Genomic DNA, 22,789 nt, shown 5'->3' with positions numbered 1-22,789 from the left:
GTGACTATAAGTAAAAATGTCACTATAAACGTAGGGATAAAATATAATTACACCAACATTTATTACAAACATCGCTTAAAAGTAATTTTAATGGTTTTCAGTGACATTTGCCAAAATTGTTGTTTCATAAATGTCACAATAAGCTTTTTTTGTTGTAGTGATCGATGGTAGTATATAATTTAATTTTTTTATGGCTTTATCAACAAGCTAGCTTTGCTTTAAAGAAACCAACGTCAAATTAAAAATTGATACAAACAAACCTTGTTTTAATTATGAAATAAAATTTTTTGAATAACGGGTTTAATTTCTTTCTAAGCCGAGAAAAAAATAATCAAGACTTTAATCATCATCTCAAATTAATTTTTTTTTTTTAAAATATATTTTTGAAATCTAGTTGAGTCTTATATATAATCACTATAAAAAATGGGAGAAGAAGAGAATTTCTATATGAATTTTGTTTTTATATTTTTAGAAAATCCTACCACGCACCACCACCACTATTATTAGTATTATATATAGTTATATAGTTATATATACCGAGTGTCCTCTCTGCACACATATGCTCTTGCATACCCTATGTATATTAGTTTGGAACATGACTCCTCTGCAAAAATAGATACCTTACACACAGAACTGATTGTGAATGGACCAAGAGATTATTATTATTATTATTATTATTATTTTAGTGAATGCATGGTGCTGCAGCACAATCTCAAGTTTGGGAGGAGCAAGCATATTCAAGAAGAAGCTGGAAGGCATAGGATGCATCACATTATCACCACATGATCGATGTTTGCATGGCACAAACTAGATATTTCTCGTTACCGACAGCAACAGTGAAAACTTGACACACACGGGCTACATATGCAATACAAGGCCGAAGCAACTTATTATAACTCAACTAGCACATGCATGCATGAAGGATAGATATCAAAATGGATGCATGAGCTTATTATATTGTTCACTGAGCTTCAGCATCACTTGTTGACGACCATGGAAATGCGTGCAGCCTTGGCTTCTGCAATAGTTTCGTTAGCAGGCAAAGAACCAAAGATGGTGGCCTTACTTTGGATGAACATACCACCAGAGACGCCGACAGTGTTAGTGTTGGTTGCCCAAAGTGCACCGCCATAGATGACGACGTTGCGATCTTTCTGGAGGATGAGGACGTAGTTGCCTTGTCCCACGCTGGTGTTGCTTGCCCACACAGCTTTGTTTTTTTTGTCGTAAATGACAAGGTTACCATCACTCTGCAGAGTGACGTAGCAGCTGCTGCCTCGGCCGTTAGTGCCGGAAGCCCAGATTGGGTTGCCATTATCATACTCGACCAGGTTGCAGTCAGACTGCATAATGAAAGTGTAGCTCGCATAGGACAAGGCTTCCCCGGACCTGAGGGATTCCCCAGAGTAAAGTATGAAGTTTGCCATGCAGCAAAGAGGAGAAGCAACAAGTAGCAGGGCCAGAGAGAAGAAAGCGAATGCTCTTGGGATAGCCATATTAGTGTAGTAAACTGAGGACTTTAGCTCAACTTAAACAACTGGAACGAATGGCTTGCTCTTTCCTTTGGCCTCTATTTATAGATAGATGCCAAAGTAGATTTTACTTTCAATTGTTTCACTGCCATTTAAATCACTTAAAATTTTTACTATGATTCCAATAATTAAGCGTGGTGGTTGGTACATGGGTCCCTGTTTGATTTCAAGCCCACTTTAGAAAAGATTTGATTGTTAAGAATATATATAAGATATAAGAAGTCGACAACTTACTCAACAATGGCATGGAATAAATTAATGACAATTTTGACAGGCTTGTCTATCGCTTGATGACAGGGTACAATAATTAGTACAATAAAATATAATTATATATATATATATATATATTCGAAGCAACCCTTCCATCGCTTCACATTCAAATTTGATCCAATACTATGGGAAGGATCGCCAATTGTACATCTTCATGTATATGAGCAGATAAGGCCTAGGCCTTATTTATGTTTATTTCACTCATAAAATAAATTAAAATTTAATTTGCTATAAGCGGATGAATAATTATTTTAGATCAATTATGAATAAGTTTGATTTATTTTCAAGAAGGATTTTGTACAAGTAATTAAAGATTGTGGATAAATAATGTATACTCTTGATAGATTCATATCCAATATAATACAAACATCAACCAATCATATAGCTTAAAAAAAAAATTGTTCCTTGCGGAGAACCAATACAAGCGCTTCAGTGACGACTGTTAGCATTAGATTTTTTTTTTTTGGACACTAGATGACAAGAACCCCTATTTAAAGTTAACAGTTAGTGTCAAGCCCTGAACCCGGCTCGCCAGGCCCAGTGCACTGACAAACGGCCGCACACCTACAAGGCCGAAACCAAGTAGACATACAATGCCTCAAAACCTGTTCCAAACAGAATAAAGAATCAGACTGAATGTTTGCAAAAACAAAACAACTAATTCAATCAAAACTTAGGCCCACACAAAAAAAAATGGTACTTATTACAAGCTAATTATAAGGCGAAATACCCAACGATCCTTGCTAAGTTTTCCACCACTCAACCCTACTCCTGATCTGAAAGGGAAAGAAAACAACTTAATGAGCTTGGGAGCCCAGTAAGCAACTTCTAAAAATATCGGGATCACAAAAAGTTCAATAATTTCCAAAAATTTACAAAATGTAACATAATGAAAGAAATATCAAAATGAACCCGTAAATCAGAATAATTCAAAACAGATTTAATTTACCAAAATAACGAGCATATAAGTTCCCCAACAACTAATGCCAAAACAAAATATCATAACTCATTTATTTAAACTTGGTGACCCGAATCGGATTTCAGAACTCATAGGTTTACTCTCGGTGACCCGAACCAAAATATCAGAAGCCGTTATTCTTCACCGACGGAACGGTGCGAAACTATAGTTTCTATGTCAGAAGTACGTGTCGACACGGTCAATATTTAACCCCCAGTGACAAGGTTATTGCACAGTTAATTAGGGACTACAAGTTTCTATAACAAAAATATGTCGGTATGTCCAAAATTATTGTCAACACAAAAATATTGAAATTCGGTGATCCCGTTTTTCTAACAAAAATTACTCCAATTATATCAAATAATCAACTATCACCTAACATAATATTCCACACAATAAAAAAAATTTATTTAAATATGGAAATAGCGTTAAAACAATTATAGCATTTCTCAGCACTTCTTAAATGCAAACGTTCATGAATTAAACAAATAAGATAATTTAAATATATATATCATGAATCCGTATTTTGCTAAAATAGATAAATAAAGAAATAACAACTAAGGCCAAGTTAACAGAAAAGTTCAAAATAAACAAAATACCATAAATCAAATAAACAAAATAATAAATATACTAAACTACAAGGATGACGACCAACCTAAACACAAAAGTCAAAACAAAACTTTTTGATTAGTTCATGAATGTTTTTTTTAACGGTAAAATCCAAATTAATTTGATAATTATGTAAACCATCACCAAAGATAAGAAATTTGCTTATACATATATATATATACAGATTTATATGTGGTTTACTTACTTGTCGATCGCTCAAAAACCCCCAAAATCCTACGATATTTTTTCGATGGAACCTCACAACGTAAGAGACAAAACCCTTGACGGAGAGACCTATCCCCGTCCTCGCCGCCGGCACCACACACCAAATCAAAAGAAAAAGAGGAGAAGAGGGAAAAAAAACTAGATCTCTCCTTCTTCCTTAATCCAAACAAAGATCCATAACGAGAGAAACAAAGAGGTGGCGGTTAGGGTTTTGAAACCTAAATAAAAAGATAAATAAATAAAATTCCGTAACTGCCATTCATGCACAATTAATAAAATAATTAAAAAAAAAATGTGTGGGGCCCACAGTTAGAGATGTGCACTGATGTGGAGTGCATCCACAAGCGCTTATTTTGCATAGATTTCAATTTCGGATCTCCCCGAAACGAAAACCTTACATAAGGGACCCAATACGTTGGTGTAAATTAGTATTAGATTTTATCGATGGGTGTTACTTTATTTCTCACACAATAAATGTAAACTACGTGCTAATACTTAATTTAAACATGGTTTTACATTGGTTTTGTGAACAAAGTAACCTGTAATATATTTTTTATAAATAAATTCCTACCCATTTTATACCAAAAAGGATAAAAAAAAAGTCTTAACATAATGGAAATCGTGGGCTAACACAACGGTAACTACTCATGCTTGTGATTCATTTTTTGGATCTCATGTTCGAATTCTGTATAATAAATACCTCTCGTTGCATGACAGAGAGTTATTATTATAGAAGATCGGTCAAGCCACTATAAGTTGTGCACCTTTGTACTTGTTTATCCTTTACTTTGTCGCTTGTCAACTTAATTAAAAAAAATAACATGCCTTACTGTTTACACTCTTAAGTCTCTCGTGAAACTATGCATAATTACTTATTTAAACAACCCTATTATTTCTGAACTGGCTGGTTGGTCTTTCTATCCTCCAATAATATTTTTTTTATTATTTCATTATTCTAATAAATAGGGGTTTTCTATTAAAAATAAAATTTTAAAAGGGTTTGTTTGGTGAAATAAGTGGGTGGCTGGGTGATTGTTTAACTGGTATATATTGTAGTGTTTCCCATGTGATGCATATTTATAATTTTATAATATGATATATAGCAAATATTATATAGTTTATTTTTTAAAAAATAAAAATTAAGCTGTAAATGAAGTTCTATTTTTAGTTAACCATTGGATAGCCCAATGTTATGACATAAAAGTGCAAAAAAAGGGCAAGGATTCGAATCATTCTCTCGGCAACATTGTTTATGCAATGTACACTTGGGTCCAGTACTGTTTTTGTATTTTTCACATGTCTGGGTGTGGGTTTCTTGTGGGAGAAACAGTGGTTTCACCGGTCTATAGTTGCAAGATTAGAGAATTTTTCTAAGTCTGTAAGCTATCGTGACTAGTGCACCTCCGTGCTTGTCTATTTTTTTGACAATCTCTTAAATAGAATGTGCTTGTCATCTATTAGTAAAAAATAAAAAATAAAATAAAAAAAACTACTTTTAAACTAAATTTTAGTTGGATTATTTTGAACTAAATTCAGCAGAACTTTAAGTTTCAAAATTAAAATTGAGCCTAGCTCAAACAAAATTTTTTTGCTAATTCTTATTTTGAGCAATTTAATTTTGACCTAGCTAAAATCGATTAACAACAATAGATGAATCATGAGATCTTGGAGTTGCCGTTAAAGGGTTTGGTTCTTCCACAAGACAAGCAATTAGTTACGCTTGTTATAGCATATGATTGATAGAAGTTTATATGATATATATTGGGTATGAATACGTTGGGAAGACACATTTATTTGTCCATAATCTCTCAATCAATTATGAAAATCATATCCTTCTTTAAAAATAAACAAATAGACCGACAAGGCTATCCACTTGTCAAAGAATATTAATAAATTAACGAACGAGAAGGGTTGGGGCCGTTCGGCAACGTTGTCCCATGCTCATGCAATATAATTTAACACAAATGATTAGTATTATCAAATTCTTATTTAATCATGTATGTATCACACATGCTGAGAGAGTTATGGCTAACCCTAGCGAGCTCCCAATTATATAATAAGCTAGCTCACATACAGAGTAGACTTGTCCAAAAGCCTGACTACCCGTCTAAAATCTGAACTCCTGTTAGAAAATTAGGAGGGCTTGGATAAATATATAAAGATCGATGACCAGGCATTAGACAAAAAAAAGAGTCAATTTTTAAAAATGTGCCGAATTTGATTTTCTTTATTAAAAGTCCAAATTATAAAATATATATTATTAATTAGATTTGTATATATTTTTATATATATAATAATTTGAATTGTCATTGATTATTTATTAAATAGTTTTATATATATTTATTGTTGATTGCCATTGATTATAATGGTTTAAATTTTAATTGTTGTGATTGAATAAAGATGTGTATTTGGTATTTTAATTTTAAAGTATTTTGTACAATAATATTTGGTCATGTTCACAGCATCACAGATTAATATTATTGTTAATTTTTATAATTTATTTATTATTTGATGAAAAATATATTTGGGCGGGATTCGGCTAGTCTTGGTTAAAGTTCATCAAATTTGGACGGATTATAGCAAGACTCAAGGCTTATATATATTTTCAGACCAAGCCGAGCTTGGACAAACTTGAATTTTAATAATTATGTACCGAGCCTGGTCTGAACCCAGTCCAGTCCAACCCATGAATAGATCTACTCTAGAGTCATGGACTCATGATGGCTAGTCCTTTCAATGCTTCAAAATAAAGTAATGATGTTACTTGCAGTTGATCGACGTTCATATATAATAAGATTAGATATAAATCTGCCTTGAGGATATATATAATTTACTTATATATATATATATATATATATATATATATATATATATATATATATCCAAAATCCTCCATGATTCCATTACCCCTCCGTTTGGTTCACGGAATAGGCATGGGAATGGGAATGAGAATGGTGGATGGGGATTGGGGATGTGAATAAAAGTATGGGGATAGGAATGAAGATAGTGTTTGGTTGGAAGGAATAAAAAGTGGGTATGAAAAAAAGTAAGAAAGAGAAATCTTGTAAAATTACCTTTATACCCTTTAATGTAAATAAATGATATTACATATAATAGTTAATTATATTTAAATATAACTAATTTTTTAAATTTACAAAATAATTTTAAAAAAAATATTCATTTTAATTATTATATTTAAATATTTTAAATAAAATCTAATTTAATTATTATATGTTCTTATTATAATTATTAAAATAATTAATCCATTTATCAAATTTAATTTTTATAATTATTATATTTGAGAAACATTTGGCAACGTAACAATCACTCAAATAAATATATAAATAAATAAAAATTCAATGATACATGAGCAATGACACAAATATATGCAGTATACCATAGAACACACACATTATCATCCAATACAACATGCAATTAAACTAAAATTGGCAATAATTCATAAAAAAAAAATTACTTCATGTAATTTGTCCAACAAAACATAAATAAAGGAAATGAAAAAGTAAAACAATATCAAAGATTAAAAATTGTTCTACAATGGAGGCAGCCAAAACACCAAAAATGAATCATGTTTTTTTTTATTTATTACTAAAAGCAACCAAGGCACAAACTGGTTTACAAGCATATGATTTACACTGCGATACAAGCTTCTCATTTCCTTAATTACATAAACAAAAACTCAAGCTCACAAACAACTTGTGATCTTAAAAGAATACCGACATCCAATTAAATCAACAAACCAAAGTATAATTCATTCAAAATAACAAGGTGACACATAAAAATATATACTCTGACATCCAATAAAAATCAACAAACCAAAATATGCCTGACATTCAAAATATAATACATAAAATCTGGTAATACATTACAAGGTGACACATAAAATCCAGTACATCAATATAACAAGTTCTTACAAAAGCATGAATTAGAGCGAAGACATTACAACATATATAAAGTCCATAGATATTTCAACACTAAACTTAACATGAAATCTTCACTAATATAATTCACATTGTAGGTGGGCTATATCCCAATCTTGCTAGAAGTACATGACAAAAAGGCAGCTTCATGTTGCCCGGTAACTCCATAAAAGTCTTAAGTTCATCTTCATATTTTGGTAAAACCTGCAAAATAAGCATCATTTCATGAATGGAAAGCCCTTCAACCATTGAAAGTATTTGACATAGTAATTGTCGCCTCTCTTCATGCTCCTCACGAGAAGCTTTTCTCGCGACAGCTACTTCAGTCATTGATTGAAATCCTGGTCCTACTATTTCTATGAAATTTCTAAAATTTTTAGAAATTGAATCCATAGCGGGGTCTTTCTCAATGCTTTTCCTTTTTCGACGTGTTTTTGATGTACTAGCCTCTGAAGCCATAGGTGAAGGATTTTCATTAGGTTCTTCTGTGGGTATGGTAAATTGATCATTTGGAGTTTGAGAGAAACCAGTGTCTTCATCCAAATTAATGCTTTCATGTGCATATTGCTCCGCTTCATCGCCAATATCTCCTCTTGCATTGCCGTGTGCCCTATCTTTGGTGAATACGGGTGCCAAGTCATTGAAAAAAGGGAAAGATTTTCCGTAGAGGTCAGCTGCTTCTTTATGATTTTGTGTACCAATTGAAAAATAATTAAGTTAATAATATTATGAGCATATCTCTCAAAAATTACCAAATGCATTTATACATACCTTAACATATTCATCATATGCACTTTTCTCGCACTCAATAGTGGCCTTTTCATAATTCCAAATGAAGCCACTCATTTGTAGTATATCAGCAATTGCGGTAGTTTGCTTTCTTAATAACTTCACACGTGACTCGATATTGGGCGAGGCTTTTAAAGTGCTTTGTGGAAGCTTATCTTTTATCATTCTCTCCATTTGAACAAGATAACCATTGCGAAACCCATTCTCGGCTCGCCACATAGGATTTGTTGATAGTTCCACTAAGGCTTCAATGAGAGCATTGTCTTCATCTCGCTCTCCAAAGTAGTGTTTATTTTTGTCCCCAGGTCCCTACTTGTGAATCTGAATCCATACTAAACAAAAATAGGAAGACAATACATTATTTGAATTCATACCTTACTAACCACATAATATATATTTAAATAGAATAATAAGTTAATGCTATGTAACAAATCATTCCTATGCATATATAATTTTACATGTCATGTCTATCATTTGCTTCAAATCCAGTCAACATAATATTCATCCAAACATACTTTTCCATTGAATTATTTAATTAATTTGAGAAGTAATAGATATTCCAATTTAGATAAACCACATCAAACTCAATGAAAATATTAATGTAAAACATTACCACATGATTACATAAACAAAACCAGAATTACACAGTATCAAATAAAAGTAACAAACGGTTACAAAAAATAAAAATAGAAGTTCGATAAGCAACACACATTACATAGTATCAAATAACAAAATTAACTTGATTGCCACAAGTTAAACATATTTATAGCCATGTCACGCCTAAACTGAGTCCACTCATCCGTTGGATTAATGACTACAATGTTGTTGGTCTCATTTTGCATGCCCTCTTCTAGAGTTAAATCCTCCAGTTCATTTTCTATAGGATCTTCAGCCATCTCTCTTCTAATAAAGTTATGTAACAAACAACACGCATTAATGATTCGCCGTTAGGTAACAATACTATAAAAACTTGGACTTGATAGAATTTTCCAACGAATTTTTGGGAGACCGAATGTTCTCTCAATTACATTCCTAGCGCTAGCGTGTTTCATGTTAAAAAACTCCTCAGGTGTACGTGGCTGATATCCATCATTCCAAGAACTCAAGTGGTATCGCTGTCCTCGGAAAGGTGCAAGAAAACTAGGGCAATTTGCATATCCAGCATCCACCAAGTAGTAAAACCCTAAACAAGTAAAGATTTCTTATTAGCCAATGGTTTTGTGGTTATTTTCTTGTTGAGATTTTGAAACCAACCAAAGGACAATTAATTTACCATTGGGAACTTTTAATCCATTGCGCTTTGTTATAGCATCTCTAAGAACTCGACCATCATGAGCTGAGCCCTCCCAGCCAGATAGGACGTATATAAATTGCATGTCTTGACTACATACAACGAGTACATTAGTAGTGATTTCAGATTTCCTTGATCTATATCTTGGTTGATCAACTTTAGGAACATTCACTCTTATATGAGTTCCATCTAATGCTCCAAGACAATTCTACATTAAATAAAAGACGAATCCTTATTTGTAAATCAACCATAATAAATAAAAATTAATAAAACAAAAATATAAAAAAAAACCATATGAAATTGAATACCGTAAACCACTTCCATGTAAAGTCAGTTGAATTTTCAGGGATTGGTTCGGCTTTCTTTAGTAGGACGCCATGACAAAGAATAATTGACCTCAAAACCGCATGAAAATGTCTACTAATTGTTTCTCCAAACCGGACGAAATCAAATTTAATTATCCTGTTTTTCACATGATGTGCTATGCAATCATCTCTTCAATCATAACATTTCTTGTGCCTCGTAACCCACCGGTCGTAGTTAGTAGTTGGCATAGTTTATGAAAACTACATCGATCCATACACAGTTTATCAATGCATTTAACATCACTATCATAAACCACGCTATGTAGGTAGTCATATTGTTTGCGACGCCTAATGGATGATGACTCAAGCTCTTGTTCAATCCGGCTATTTCTAAGAGTGCGTTGCTTTATTGCGCATGCAATGATTACGATCTTTACTACGAAGAGGAAGCACATATGCATTGCATATAGCTGTAGTTCTTCAAATTCATCCATATTCTCAATGTCCATCTCTAAAATAGGAATTAAAAAGTATGTTAATTTTGACATCCATAAATTGGGTCACATTCTATATACATATATGTAATTTATATTATAGTTATTAAACAGACTTATCAAACATATGTATTTGGGCCTTTTGTTTTTCATGTTCATTTTATTCTTCCATGACAACAACTAGGAAATAGCAAATATAATAATTCAAATATACTTTTTGTTTCAAGAGAATTATTAAAGCCATATAAAAAAAACCAAACAAAACAAAACAAATAAAGACAATTTACATCAATTATATTGAAGTAAACAGCAAGCATGTGCCAGACTTTCTCCTCTTTTAAATATACACAAATATTAAGAGAAAAAACAAGTAGAAGCATGGTTTTTTTTTAAAGCAATTTCCAACCTCATCATGATTGCACCATTTATGTATTTGACTAACAAGATAAAATTAATTAGTACTGACATCTAACCTTATCATACTCACTATTTTTTTATTTTAAAGTCAGCATACACTAACATCATCTTCATCTTCATCTTAAAGCAAAGACCATTAAAAACAACTCCAACTACATGCCCATACAATTTCCCACAACTTACCAGCAATATTACTCCTTTTCCACCTTTTTTTCTCAACTTCTCTCACTTCCCTAACTTCCAACTCCATTTTCTTTACTACTTTTCCACTGAAACTCAATTCACTTATGTTGCACAAGAACCAACTAATGAAGACTCGGTGAAAGCCAGGAGAAGTTCACGCCCAATTCAGAAGACAAAGCATACCATGTTTGCCGATTTTGTTATGAGTTGAATGATTAGTATAATTCATTAATAAAGTTGTTATGATTCTAATTAAGGGCTATGAAGTTGTTAAGGGGTATGTTATTTCTTTAGAGTGTGTCTTGGCATAGGAGATATTTGATGAAATGCCAAATGAGTAGTTTGTTATTTTTCAGATAAGTTTGTTACACCTATGTAACATCCCTATATAGCAACGATAATGAATGGAGATATGATATCTTTTTGCTAGAACCTCCCGCTGCTTTGTCTCTCTTCTTCTTCATTTCCTCTTTCCCTCTCAGTCCCATCTTTCTTCTCCAACTCCATCCCCTCATTTTTCTCCCTCCTCTTCTTCCTCCTACTTTGAATCTATTCCAACTCTTTCAAATACCATTGTCCCTAATTCTCCAAACATTGAGAAGATGAAAAGAAAAAAGAGAAGGAGAATAGGAGGTGGAGAAGAAGGGTTTCAGGTGAGAGTGTGGCTATGGTGAAGGAGTCCGAATATCCAACCATCAAGAACATCCAAAAATCAAGAACCATGCATAAAATAAATAATTCATGATGAACCAAAGAAAGAGAACGAAATCTTACCTTATTGACCATTTGCGTGCTTATTTTAAAGTATAAAATTATGGCATAATATAGGTATTATGGCATAAAAAAAATATACCATTATTAGTGGAATATATTTTCATTGTAAAAAGTCTCTCTCATTTGATCCAGCCACCGGTCCACCGGTGGCACGGCTGATCTCCAGCGATCGGCCACTGGTCTGGCCGGCGGTCCTGCTGATCTCCGGCGACAGACCATCGGTCCAGCCGGTGGCCGGTCACCGGTCGACCGTCGGTCCACCGTCCTCCGGTAACACGCCGGTGATCCACCGGTGGTCCGGCTGACCTCCGGCAATGGGCCCTTGGTCCGACCGGCGGTCCGCTCATCGGTCCAACGGCTTCCGGTGACAAACCGGTAATCCATAGGTGTTCCGGCCGCCCTCCAGTAACCGGCCACCGGTCCACCGGTGATCCGGCCATCGGCTGGCTGGCCTCTGATGGTCCACTGGTGGTCCGGCCGGCTAGCCTCTGATGGTCCACTGGTGGTCCGGCCGGCCTTCGACGACCGGCCATCTGTCCACCGGCGGTCTAGTTGCCAACCGGCCAATCTCCATAATTGTTTTTATTTTGTTAGCCAAACACTAATTTTGTAGGAATAAAGTATGTCAAATTTCTGTAATAATCACTTGCACTTTCTACAAAATAAAATTATGCCATATTATTTTATTTTGCAAGCAAAGAGGCCCTTAGTGCTATAAATTCATGATATTGTTTAATATATGCCTGTATTGGTTTTTCATCTAAGCACTTCTAATTAAGGTCTGTCCTCCCATGCAATTAATTAAGCATATTGCTATACCAGCAAAAGATCCGGGCGTAAAGGATTAGTTTACTCTCTCTGTCTCTCTATATCTATATATATTGCTGTGTTTTTACAACATAATTGAAGTCGTTTAGAGTTAGTTTACTATTTTACGATGAATTAGCTTCTATTATGTTCAACATAAGGTATAAATTTATTACATAACTAAATAAATTTTAATAAAGAAATATATAATTAGGTATTTAAAAATAAAAAAACTAGCATAAATAGAGCTAGTTGAAAGCTCACAAGCTTGAAGCGATAAGAGAACCAATAAAATACAGAAAAAATATCAAAACTTAACAAAAGTTATTAGCAATCACTAGGTAATACAGTCCTAAAGACCAAACACCAAAAACAACATACGAAGAACAATTAGGTATTTAAAAAAGGTTCAAATATCAAAATGGTCCCTCTATTTTCCGTCTTCCGTCCTTTTAGTCCCTCTAATATAAAATCCGCCCTTTTGGTCCTTGTATTTGCACATTTTCGTCCTTTAGTTGCAAAATTTGCCTTTTTGGTCCTCGTATTTACACATTTTATCCTTTTTGGTCCCTCTAATTTATCAACTGGAAGGACCAAAAGGACAGATCCATCAATTAGAGGGACCAAAAAGTCAAAAATGTGAAATACGAGGACTAAACAGACGGATTTTATATTAGAGGGACTAAAAGGGCAGAAAACGCAAAATAGAGGGACCATTTTGATATTTTGACCTTTAAAAAATAACATTCTAATTAATTAAACTATGTCAGTATCTGGAAATACCTATTACGTAGTGGAGAAACTAGAAACAAAATTTAGAGGTGCTAAATTTAAATTTAAAAAAAATTATAAATATTAAATAATTTTATTAATTCATATTTGAGATGATAATAATCAATATTTTTAAAAATATAAAATATACATCCATCCACAAATTTTGGTTTAGGTGTAAAAAACTTATTATATCTACATAATTAGCAAAAAACTCAACTAATAGTCAAACAATATGGGGTTGTTTGGTTGTCTGTAAATGAAATTACATATAAGTAACATTACAGTGTAAATGAAAATGTTGTATATCAACTTACATCACTGTTGTTTGGTTTATTGTAACTAAAAGTACAATATTTATTTTTTATTTGTTTGGTTTGATTTGAATTTAAAGCTATAGTCACCCTCTAAGTGGGATGATAAGATTACTCCAATTATCTATTATTATTATTATTATTATTATTATTATTATTATTATTATTACTATTATTATTATTAATTATTTAATATTCTTCATAAAAATTAATTTACATAAAAATAATTAAATAATTACTTTAATAAATTACTTATTACATTAAAAATATTTAATATTTTTTTAATTTTATTATTTGAAGAAATTTATAATTAAATTTATGGGAAGCCTCCTGCGCGACTTGTGGGGAGGTCCCAGCGAAGACGACGGTGGAGCCAGCAAACCTAAATCCTCTCAGCATTCAGGTGCTTCAACGGCGGGCGCTTCGCTTCAACGTAATATGGTGCTTTCATATGTGCAGGCGACTAGCTCTTCGTCTTCGGGTGAGGCTCCACCGGTGAAGACACTGGCCAGGTATAGCTCTAGCAGTGATCAGGGGGAGAAGCTCTCGGGAGCTAAGCGACCTCGCTCAACCAAGGAGAATTCGTGTGGCCCCTGCTTCAGAACTACACATAAAACGTCCCAGTGTAGACACCAAATCGTCTACTTGCGGTGCGCCTGTGTCGGCCAAATGGCTGCCCGGTGTCCGGTGGAACCTAGGAGAAGCCCTCGCCGACGGTAATGCATGTCCGATCCAAACATGTTCTTACGAGTGCAAGATCACCGGTGTTGCCCGATTCTAGGGTGATGAGCGATGTTCAGGTGGAGGAGAAAGGTGTCAAGGATCGCAAGCTTTCCTTATCAATCTCTCTGTCGCCGGAGTCACAACAACTCCAGGATGAGCTTGCAAAGGTTGCTGTACCTACGTTGGAGAAAGGATTTGTTAATGAATCCAATCTTCTCGCTGTTATCCCGTCCATTATTAACAAAGACCTTGCGGGGCCAATCACTCCCCTGAATGACAGTATCTTCCTATTGCCGACGAGGAGTAGAGACGAAGTTAAAGAACTCTACAAGCTGGGAACCTTTACTGATTACACCAAGGATGGCCAGTGTGGCTTGAAGATTGCTCCTTGATCGGCGGAGGTGGGTGCAATGGGATTTGCTGTTACATGCTTGGAGCTGGAACACAATCGTGGAGGTTCTCCATCCGGTGGGAGAAATGGTTGCATTGTCGCATGCGAAGGTCCCTCATAAGTACTTCGTCTCGATGTTGGTCCGGCTGCGAGTGGGAATCGTTCTTCCGTTGGAGCTGGAGCTCAATATGGGGATGCGTAAGTACACCATTTTATTCACAGGTGATCGGGATGAGTTCCCGGTGTATCTTCGTGACCTCGGCCGCTTTGCTCACAAGGAGATGGGGGAGGGCACCGGTTCCGGTCCGGAGATGGTGAGGTATCCCGGGCATTAGCTGGTGGAGGATCTGAAGGTGGCCATTGGTGATAAGGGTAAGGCTGTGGTAGAGCCCTGCTCCCATGCCGAGTCTTTGGAGGAGGGTGGCACTGTTGTGCATTGTTCGGAGAGGCGACCGGTAACGGTGGTTGAGTTCAGCTCCCACATTGGCGCTCAGGGAGATGGCGGCCGTAACACGGAATCGGATTCTCGGACCATAGTTGGTCAGGACCGGGTATCGGACACTCGGACTAACGGTCCCTCCCGGGATTGGGTTCGGCCAGGTAGACGGGAGGTGGCTCGGTCTCCCGAATGACGTAGGTCAGAGCATGCAGAGATGTTGAAGAGTCAGTGTACGAAGTCCCGACATGTCGAGATATGGCGCGTGCGCTCTTCGCACCCTCTGGATCACGATAAGGACGGGACACGTGGAGCACGGAGATCGTCCGAGGTTCGGGCGGTGCAGGTTAAGGAACCGCAGGTGCAGGTTAAGGTTCTTGCTCGATCCAATGAAGGTTCTTCTCGAGATTCGTTGGCAGGAGTGTCTGGTGTTCCGCTGGAGCACGTTAAGGAGACGAGGCTGCTCTCAAAGGGGCCCGGGCCTGTGATATTGAAGCGGGGTGAGTTAGGCTAGGACCGGGACTTGGGAGACCCATTGGAGAGAGAGGCTGGGCTAAATAGGGATGTGGGCTGTCGCTCATCTGTTGGCATTGATTTGGGCTTTGAGGACCCATTATTGATTTGTTAAGAGGCTTTCCATGTGGGGCGAGATCCGTTGAAGAATCCTGGGTTGGGCTTGGGTTCAGTTGCTGGGCCGGTTTTGGAGGATGCTTTGGTTATGGAGGCTCAGGTTGTGCAGGAGACAGGTTCTAAGCTCTCCATGGGGGCTACGGAGGGATTTAATTTTCGTGACCAGGCTGTTGCGCCAGCCGTGTAACCCAGACGGATTTTTTTGGCAATTCTTAGGTAGGAACTAGGTTCTGGCTCCGACAATTTCTGCTCTCGATTCTGACATCATTCTTCAGCCGACCAAGGGAGTGTTGGGAGAGGGCTTGGATGCTGGAGATACAGAGGTCACATCCCCTGAGGCAGACATGGAGTCGGATGATTCTATGACAGAGTTTGAGAGGAAGATCCAGGAGCTACTGCCTGACCTTCAGCGAGACAGTTGTTCTGCCCCAATTGGGCAGATCCCGGGTACCAGGATAAGTGAAAGACAGAAAAAGCCCCTAGTGCGGTTCAATGATGATGCAAGACACTTGGCGAGCCACCCAAGTCTTGTAGAAATCTATACCGCTGTTGATTTCTGATTGGTCCAATGAGCAAATTACTAGTTATTGTGATGCATATGGAATATCTTTTATTGATTCTGTGCATGAGTGTATCAATCATATTTGATCCTTAGAATTGACACATTCTTTGAACCTGTCTGATCAGGCGGGGACCTCCTCTGAGGCCCGCGGTATTTAATTGTGTTTAATGAATATTATAAATTGGAACGTTCGGGGACTCGGTAGACCGGCTAAGAGATTTTTAGTTAGAGACTTCCTTAATCTTAACTACGCGGATGTGTGTTGTATCCAAGAAATGAAACTCGAAGATATTTCTCTATCAATCTGGCGGGACATTGGGGGACCGCGTTTGGATCAGTTTGCATTTGTAGTGGCGAAGGGTTCAGCTGGTGGAATAGCGATTGGATGGAATAGCTATTTGTTTACAGGAACGACTGCTTTTGTAGGCCTATTCTGTCTTTCGGTAGACTTTATTTCTAAGCGTGATAACTTTAGTTGGCGTTGCACGGTGGTGTACGAACCCAATGATAGGGGTCACAAGCATGCTTTCTGGGCGGAGCTGATCAGTAACAAGGGGGTTCTAGGGGGACCTTGGGTCGTCTGTGGTGATTTTAATGCGATCTTAGACCTTAATGACAAATAATCTGGAAACCCTAAGTTGGAGGACATCCATTGTGCAAATGCTATTAAGAGAGATCTATGTCTTCATGAACCACCGTCGATTGGTAGGAAATTCTCTTGGACTAATGGGCAGGTTGACCCTATCTAGGTTAAGCTTGATCATTTTCTGGTTAACAAGGGGTGGTTAGATCGTTTTCCTAGCGTGGTTCAGGTTAGCCTGCCTAGACTCGGATCAGATCATGTTCCAATTCGGCTCGAAGTCGGTAGTCATTTTTCCAAGCCTAGACCGTTTCGTTATGAGTTGGTCTGGTCCACAGGTGAGGGGTTCCATAAGTTAGTGCAACACTGGTGGACGGCGATTTCACCCATTGGATGTGGGGCTTTTATCTTTTCAAAAAAATTGGCAAGGGTTAGGGCTCACCTGCGGCATTGGGCTAAGTTTAGATTTGGGTCGATCAAGCTTAAAAAGCTAGCCTTACTACATGAGATTGAAGTGTTGGATATTGCCAAGGATTCGAGGATGCTCACTGACATTGAAACCAGGGAGGAGGAGGTGCTTATTGGCAAACTGCTAGATGTTCAGAAACAAGAAGAAATCTATTGGAAACAGAGATCAAGATTGCAATGGTTGAAGGAGGAGGATGAAAATATGAAATTTTTCCATGCGGTGGCCAATGGTCGCAAGAATCGCAATTTCATCCCCTGTGTTATTCATGGAGGATCCACGCTTGTGGATGAGCATGATATTGGAAGGTTGTTCACCAATCACTTTACGCAACAGTTCGGATTTCGGCGGCCCAGCAAATTCAAGATCAATTTTCAGAAGCTCTTTCACCTCAAGACCCCTGTTGATTTGTCAACTCTGGATAGGCCTTTTACTTTGGAGGAAGTCCGCAAGGCTGTTTTTGAACTGGGGAGAGATAAAGCGCCGGGTCCTGATGGTTTCCCCTTGATTTTCTTTAGACAATTCTGAGACACGATTAAATCTGATCTCTTCCAACTCTGTGAGGACTTCTATTGGAATAGGGCCGACTTAGAGAGAATTAATTGGGCCAACATCGTCCTTATTCCCAAAGTGGACACGCCTGAGCACCCGGGGGATTACAAACCTATTAGCTTGATTAATTCATCCCTGAAAATTATTTCCAAGATGTTAGCGTCGTGGCTGAGTAGAGTGATTGGTTCCCTGGTGGATGTTAAACAATCGGCATTTCTGAAGGGGCGTTGCATTATGTACAATATTGCTACTGCGGAGGAACTTATTTTTAGTATGCACAAACGGAGACTACCAGGGCACATTTTAAAAGTTGACTTCTCCAAAGCATTCGATCGCGTTGACTGGGATTTCCTCCTCGATTTACTGAAAGCCAGAGGATTTGGGGATCAAATGCATTCTGTGCTCCTCGAAGGCGTCTATCTTGGTGAATGGTTCACCCAATGGGTATGTCCACTATCGTAGCGGACTTCGCCAAGGAGACCCGTTGTCCCCCTGCTTTCCATACTTGTTGTAGATGTGTTAAGTACGATGTTCTCGCATGCTCACTCTAGGGTTTTGGCTGGGGTACCTTTGGGTGAGATGGGGAGCAAATGTAACCTACACTATGCCGATGATATTTTGGTGATGACCACGGGAGGCCTAGAGGATATGAGGATAGTTAAGCTTTTGCTGTACATTTTTGATGGGTTGTCTGGTTTAGCAGCTAATTTTGCTAAAACCTGCTTATATTCGGTAGACCTTGGTGTGCTTCTGGATTTAGAGGCAACGGAGACTCTGAGCTGTGCAAAAGGTGTCCTCCCAGTGACGTATCTGGGATTGCCTATTTCCGATAGAAGACCTAGGAAACAGGATTGGGAGGGACTCGTAATAAAAATTCGGAGGAGGCTCTCCACTTGGAAGGTGAGACATTTATCCCTAGGGGGCGTCTGACAATGGTTAACTCGGTTCTATCAGCGATCCCTACATATTGGATGTCACTCTTTAGATTACCTTGCTGGGTCATCAAGGAAATTGACGGGATCAGAAAGGATTTCCTTTGGTATGGCCCTGACATCGAGCATCCAAGTTGGCGCCTGGTGGGTTGGCACAACCTGTGTCGATCGAGGGATCAAGGTGGGTGGGGCATTCTGGATATTGCGACCTTCAATCAGGCGCTCTTAGGCAAGTGGTGGTGGAAATATATGACGGACTCTACTTGGTGTGGCACCGACATCATTCAATTTAATTGTGGTAGTACCCGTTGGAATCTGTTTCCTAGACAATTGGGTAGGATCTCCTTTTTTTTGGAAAAGGGGTGTTAAGCTGCTTGCCGGCTCTTAGAGGGTGCGTTAGACATGAGGTTTATTCTGGAACTCGGACTTTATTCTGGAAGGATCCTTGGCTTGCTGGGCGAGCTCCGATGAACATTTGGCTGGAGGAATTCAGGAGGACGACTGATCCAAATGGTACTGTATGTGATTTGAAATTTCTTTTGGAGCAGGCTCCTTTCATGGCGGATAGGGATTTCTTAAGCGTGAGTGACAGGCTCAGGGTTAGAGATGATTCCATGATTGATAGTAAGAGATGGAAGCTCACGGGGAACGACATTTACACTGTTAAATCTTTCTACAGCTTCCTGAACGATGGTGGGCTGAGATGTCCTGTGGTGAGATTCTTCTGACAGAAGCCATGTCTGACTAAAGTCACTATTTTTAACTGGCTGGCGTGGAAAAAGAGGATCCTTACTCTGAAGGTTCTGGCCAACAAATGTTGTAATCGGCTCCCTACCGCTACTTGTGTCATGTGCTACAATGATATAGAGTCGGCGGACCATCTTTTCTTGTAGTGTTCATTTGCTAGGCAGGTGTGGGCGTACTTTGTGCGCCTTCTGCGTCTTTCAGAGCCCCCTAGGTCCTTACAGGAGGTTTGGGTGTTTGGAGATCGGCTGTGAGTATGATCTGTAGATTTGTGGGGGACTTAGTCGTAAAAGCAATTGTGTGGAATATCTGGCTAGCTAGAAATAATTGCATATTTAATGCCAAATGTACTTCTACTCATGAGCTCATCTTGACAATTGTTCGTTTGTTAATATCCTGGTTTCCCTCAATTTCGGAGAGTGCACGTGAGAAGATGGATGAGACTTTGGTCGAGTTTCGACAGAGCTTGGAGGCCCTTAGTGCCTATGATGGGGGTGCTGGAGGCGATACATCTTCAGGAGCGGTTTCTGAGCAGGGCATGGGCTAGTCGCTTGTTGGTTGTGGATGGAGGACGGTGTCTTGTCCTCTTTTTTTGTGGTTGGGTGTTTTGTGCTTTGGGGGGTTGAGTTTTGTCCCACTACTCGTGGTATCTTGTTGCCCCTGTTGGCTTGTTGTTAGGGCCGCTGCCCTTTTTTGTATTTTGTTTCTCTATTAATCTTTGTGGTTTATCCACCTTTTCAAAAAAAAAATTATAATTAAATTTTAAAAACACTTACTCTATTAATTATTTTTATAATATTTTCAATTATAAAAATATTTTATGGTAAAATTATTTAATTATATAAATATTAAATTATAAAAATATAATATTTATTGAATTCTATCACTTAAAGATTTTTTATAATTAATTTTTAAAAACAATATAATATTTTTAATTAAAAAATAATTTTTTGTCATAAAATATTTAATTATATAATATTACTTTATAAAAATATTTAATATTTTTTAATTTTATTACATAAAAATATTGTTATGATTAAATTTAAATATAATTTACTTTATTAAAAAATTTTATAATTAAATATGAGATGAATATGATAGTGAGTGGATATCACTTACATTACTGAATTTCAACTTACAACAAATTTTAATTTACTGTAAGTTGAAATGCTGAAAAAGTACCATAAATTATAAAACATTTTACATGTAAAAATCATTTTATCGAAAATCAAACAACATTTTATATGGAAAACCAGTTACATTACAACTACTTACAGCTACTTGTAGGTAACAAAACAACTTGTATATTAACAAATTCACAATCTAAATTAATTTATGCAACAATTGATCACAATAATTTTTCATAACAATTGATCACAACAAATATTTAACAGTTTTCACAATAATTTTCATAACAAATAATCAAACAAATGTTTAACAAATATCCAACAATTATTTCATAAATATCAAATATTTTAGACAACAAATAAGCACGCAAAAATTAATCAAATTAAATTAGATATAAAACAAATAGAAAAAAAAACATAATAAGTCTCTGAAAGAATTGAGCAAAAAAGAAAAAACTCACAAACTGCAATGAATTTTTTTTTCGAGATTTTCATATAGCAATTATATATTTTTTAGGGTTATATTATTATTTATATTTATTATTACTATTTTTACATTAATATGGTAAAAAATTGATAATCATGTATTGATAAGTTCAATAAAAATTATATGTAAATATAAAATTTTAAAACAAAAATATTTGAAGATCCATGTTTGTTAGCCAGATTATTTATTATCGACACCTAACATCGATTTTATTTAATATAATATTTATTTTTATTATTATTTAATTTATTTTAAATATATATTGTGAGTAGAATTTAAAAAAAATAAATAAAGAGTATTTGCAATCCATTTGAATTATAATTATTAATATTTTAATAGTATACATACATATATATATATATAGCAAACTTACTCTAGGGACATTCCAGATTGTGAAAAGGTTGAGAGAGGAATGAGAGGAGAGAGATAGAAAGACCTAGGTGCATAAACAGTGCCGAGCATGGTACATTCTCCTGTTAGGTTGTTCTGGTGTCTGTTGGGTTTAGTTTAAGTTTTTTTTTTATTTACACTGTAGGTCTAGCAGGAGTGAAATTGGACGGCTGAGATTAATTCAGTCACTATTGCAAGTATGCTCTGTGATTCAGATTAAAATATTATATATCCTATTTTTCAATATACTACAATTTATAAGTATAATAAAACTATGCATCTAAATGATTTAGACTGCCTGTTTCTGATTTAAGGATTAAGAATTAACTTGCTTAGAGTTAATATTTGGTAAGGGGGTGCTTGAGCACACCCTTGCCCCCTTTAGATCCGCCAATGCAGTATCATGCATGTTTTATGTATGTGGAAACTCATCAGGATTTCATTAATTCACATTGTCTTCCTCCTACCACTTGTTTGTAGTTTAATTTAAAAGGGTTGATGATTTGCTAGCAATAGGATTAGAGCTATATGATAGATACGACTTATGTATGTTGTTTTTATCCAGTCTATACTGCATGCCACTGCTAGTTTTACTATAGCCTTGTGATGTGATTTTCTCATTATACATATATATATATATATATATATATATATATACACATATTCTTTATAGGCTTGATCTTGGAAAAAGTGGGTAAGTAGCTGCGTGATTGATACGTAGTCAACTAGCTAGTCATGACGCTCCCATGTGACACAGAGTGATTAGATAAGTAACAATAGATGCAACCGATTTAAATTTGATATCATATCACGTGAGCACTGCTGAGCATGGGACAACCTTGCCGGCTCCTCGGCCTTTTCTTCTATTTTATATAAAAACTTTGAAGTGCGTGATGAGTAAGCTGTACAGCTGATCTCCGGAGGAGAGGGACGTTCATTTGAGAAGAAATAGTCTGATTTTTTTCCATATTTAATATTTAATTATTTTAAAATAGAAAATAGTTATTTTTTCATTTTATCTAATTTAAAATTTAAATTAAATCTATTTTAAATTTTTTTTTACTGAAGTAGAATGAATTGAATCAATTCATA

At 36.2% G+C, this 22,789-nt stretch overlaps 2 protein-coding genes across 2 annotated transcripts; one reads left to right on the top strand and one right to left on the bottom strand.

Moving 5' to 3' along the window:
- Positions 1 to 729: 729 nt before the first annotated feature.
- On the bottom strand, positions 730 to 1,550 carry LOC120264134 (mannose-specific lectin-like). Its single transcript, XM_039272016.1, has one exon. It carries the CDS (start codon positions 1,494 to 1,496, stop codon positions 978 to 980), a length of 519 nt encoding a protein of 172 aa, XP_039127950.1. The 5' UTR covers positions 1,497 to 1,550; the 3' UTR covers positions 730 to 977.
- Positions 1,551 to 16,694: 15,144 nt separating this feature from the next.
- On the top strand, positions 16,695 to 17,993 carry LOC120262766. Its single transcript, XM_039270672.1, has 2 exons — positions 16,695 to 16,976; positions 17,169 to 17,993. Exons 1-2 carry the CDS (start codon positions 16,695 to 16,697, stop codon positions 17,991 to 17,993), a joined length of 1,107 nt encoding a protein of 368 aa, XP_039126606.1.
- Positions 17,994 to 22,789: the final 4,796 nt, after the last annotated feature.

This window comes from Dioscorea cayenensis, chromosome 1 (genome assembly GCF_009730915.1).
Source record: "Dioscorea cayenensis subsp. rotundata cultivar TDr96_F1 chromosome 1, TDr96_F1_v2_PseudoChromosome.rev07_lg8_w22 25.fasta, whole genome shotgun sequence".
Taxonomy (NCBI): domain Eukaryota; kingdom Viridiplantae; phylum Streptophyta; class Magnoliopsida; order Dioscoreales; family Dioscoreaceae; genus Dioscorea; species Dioscorea cayenensis.
This window is presented reverse-complemented; position numbering and strand designations above follow the sequence as displayed.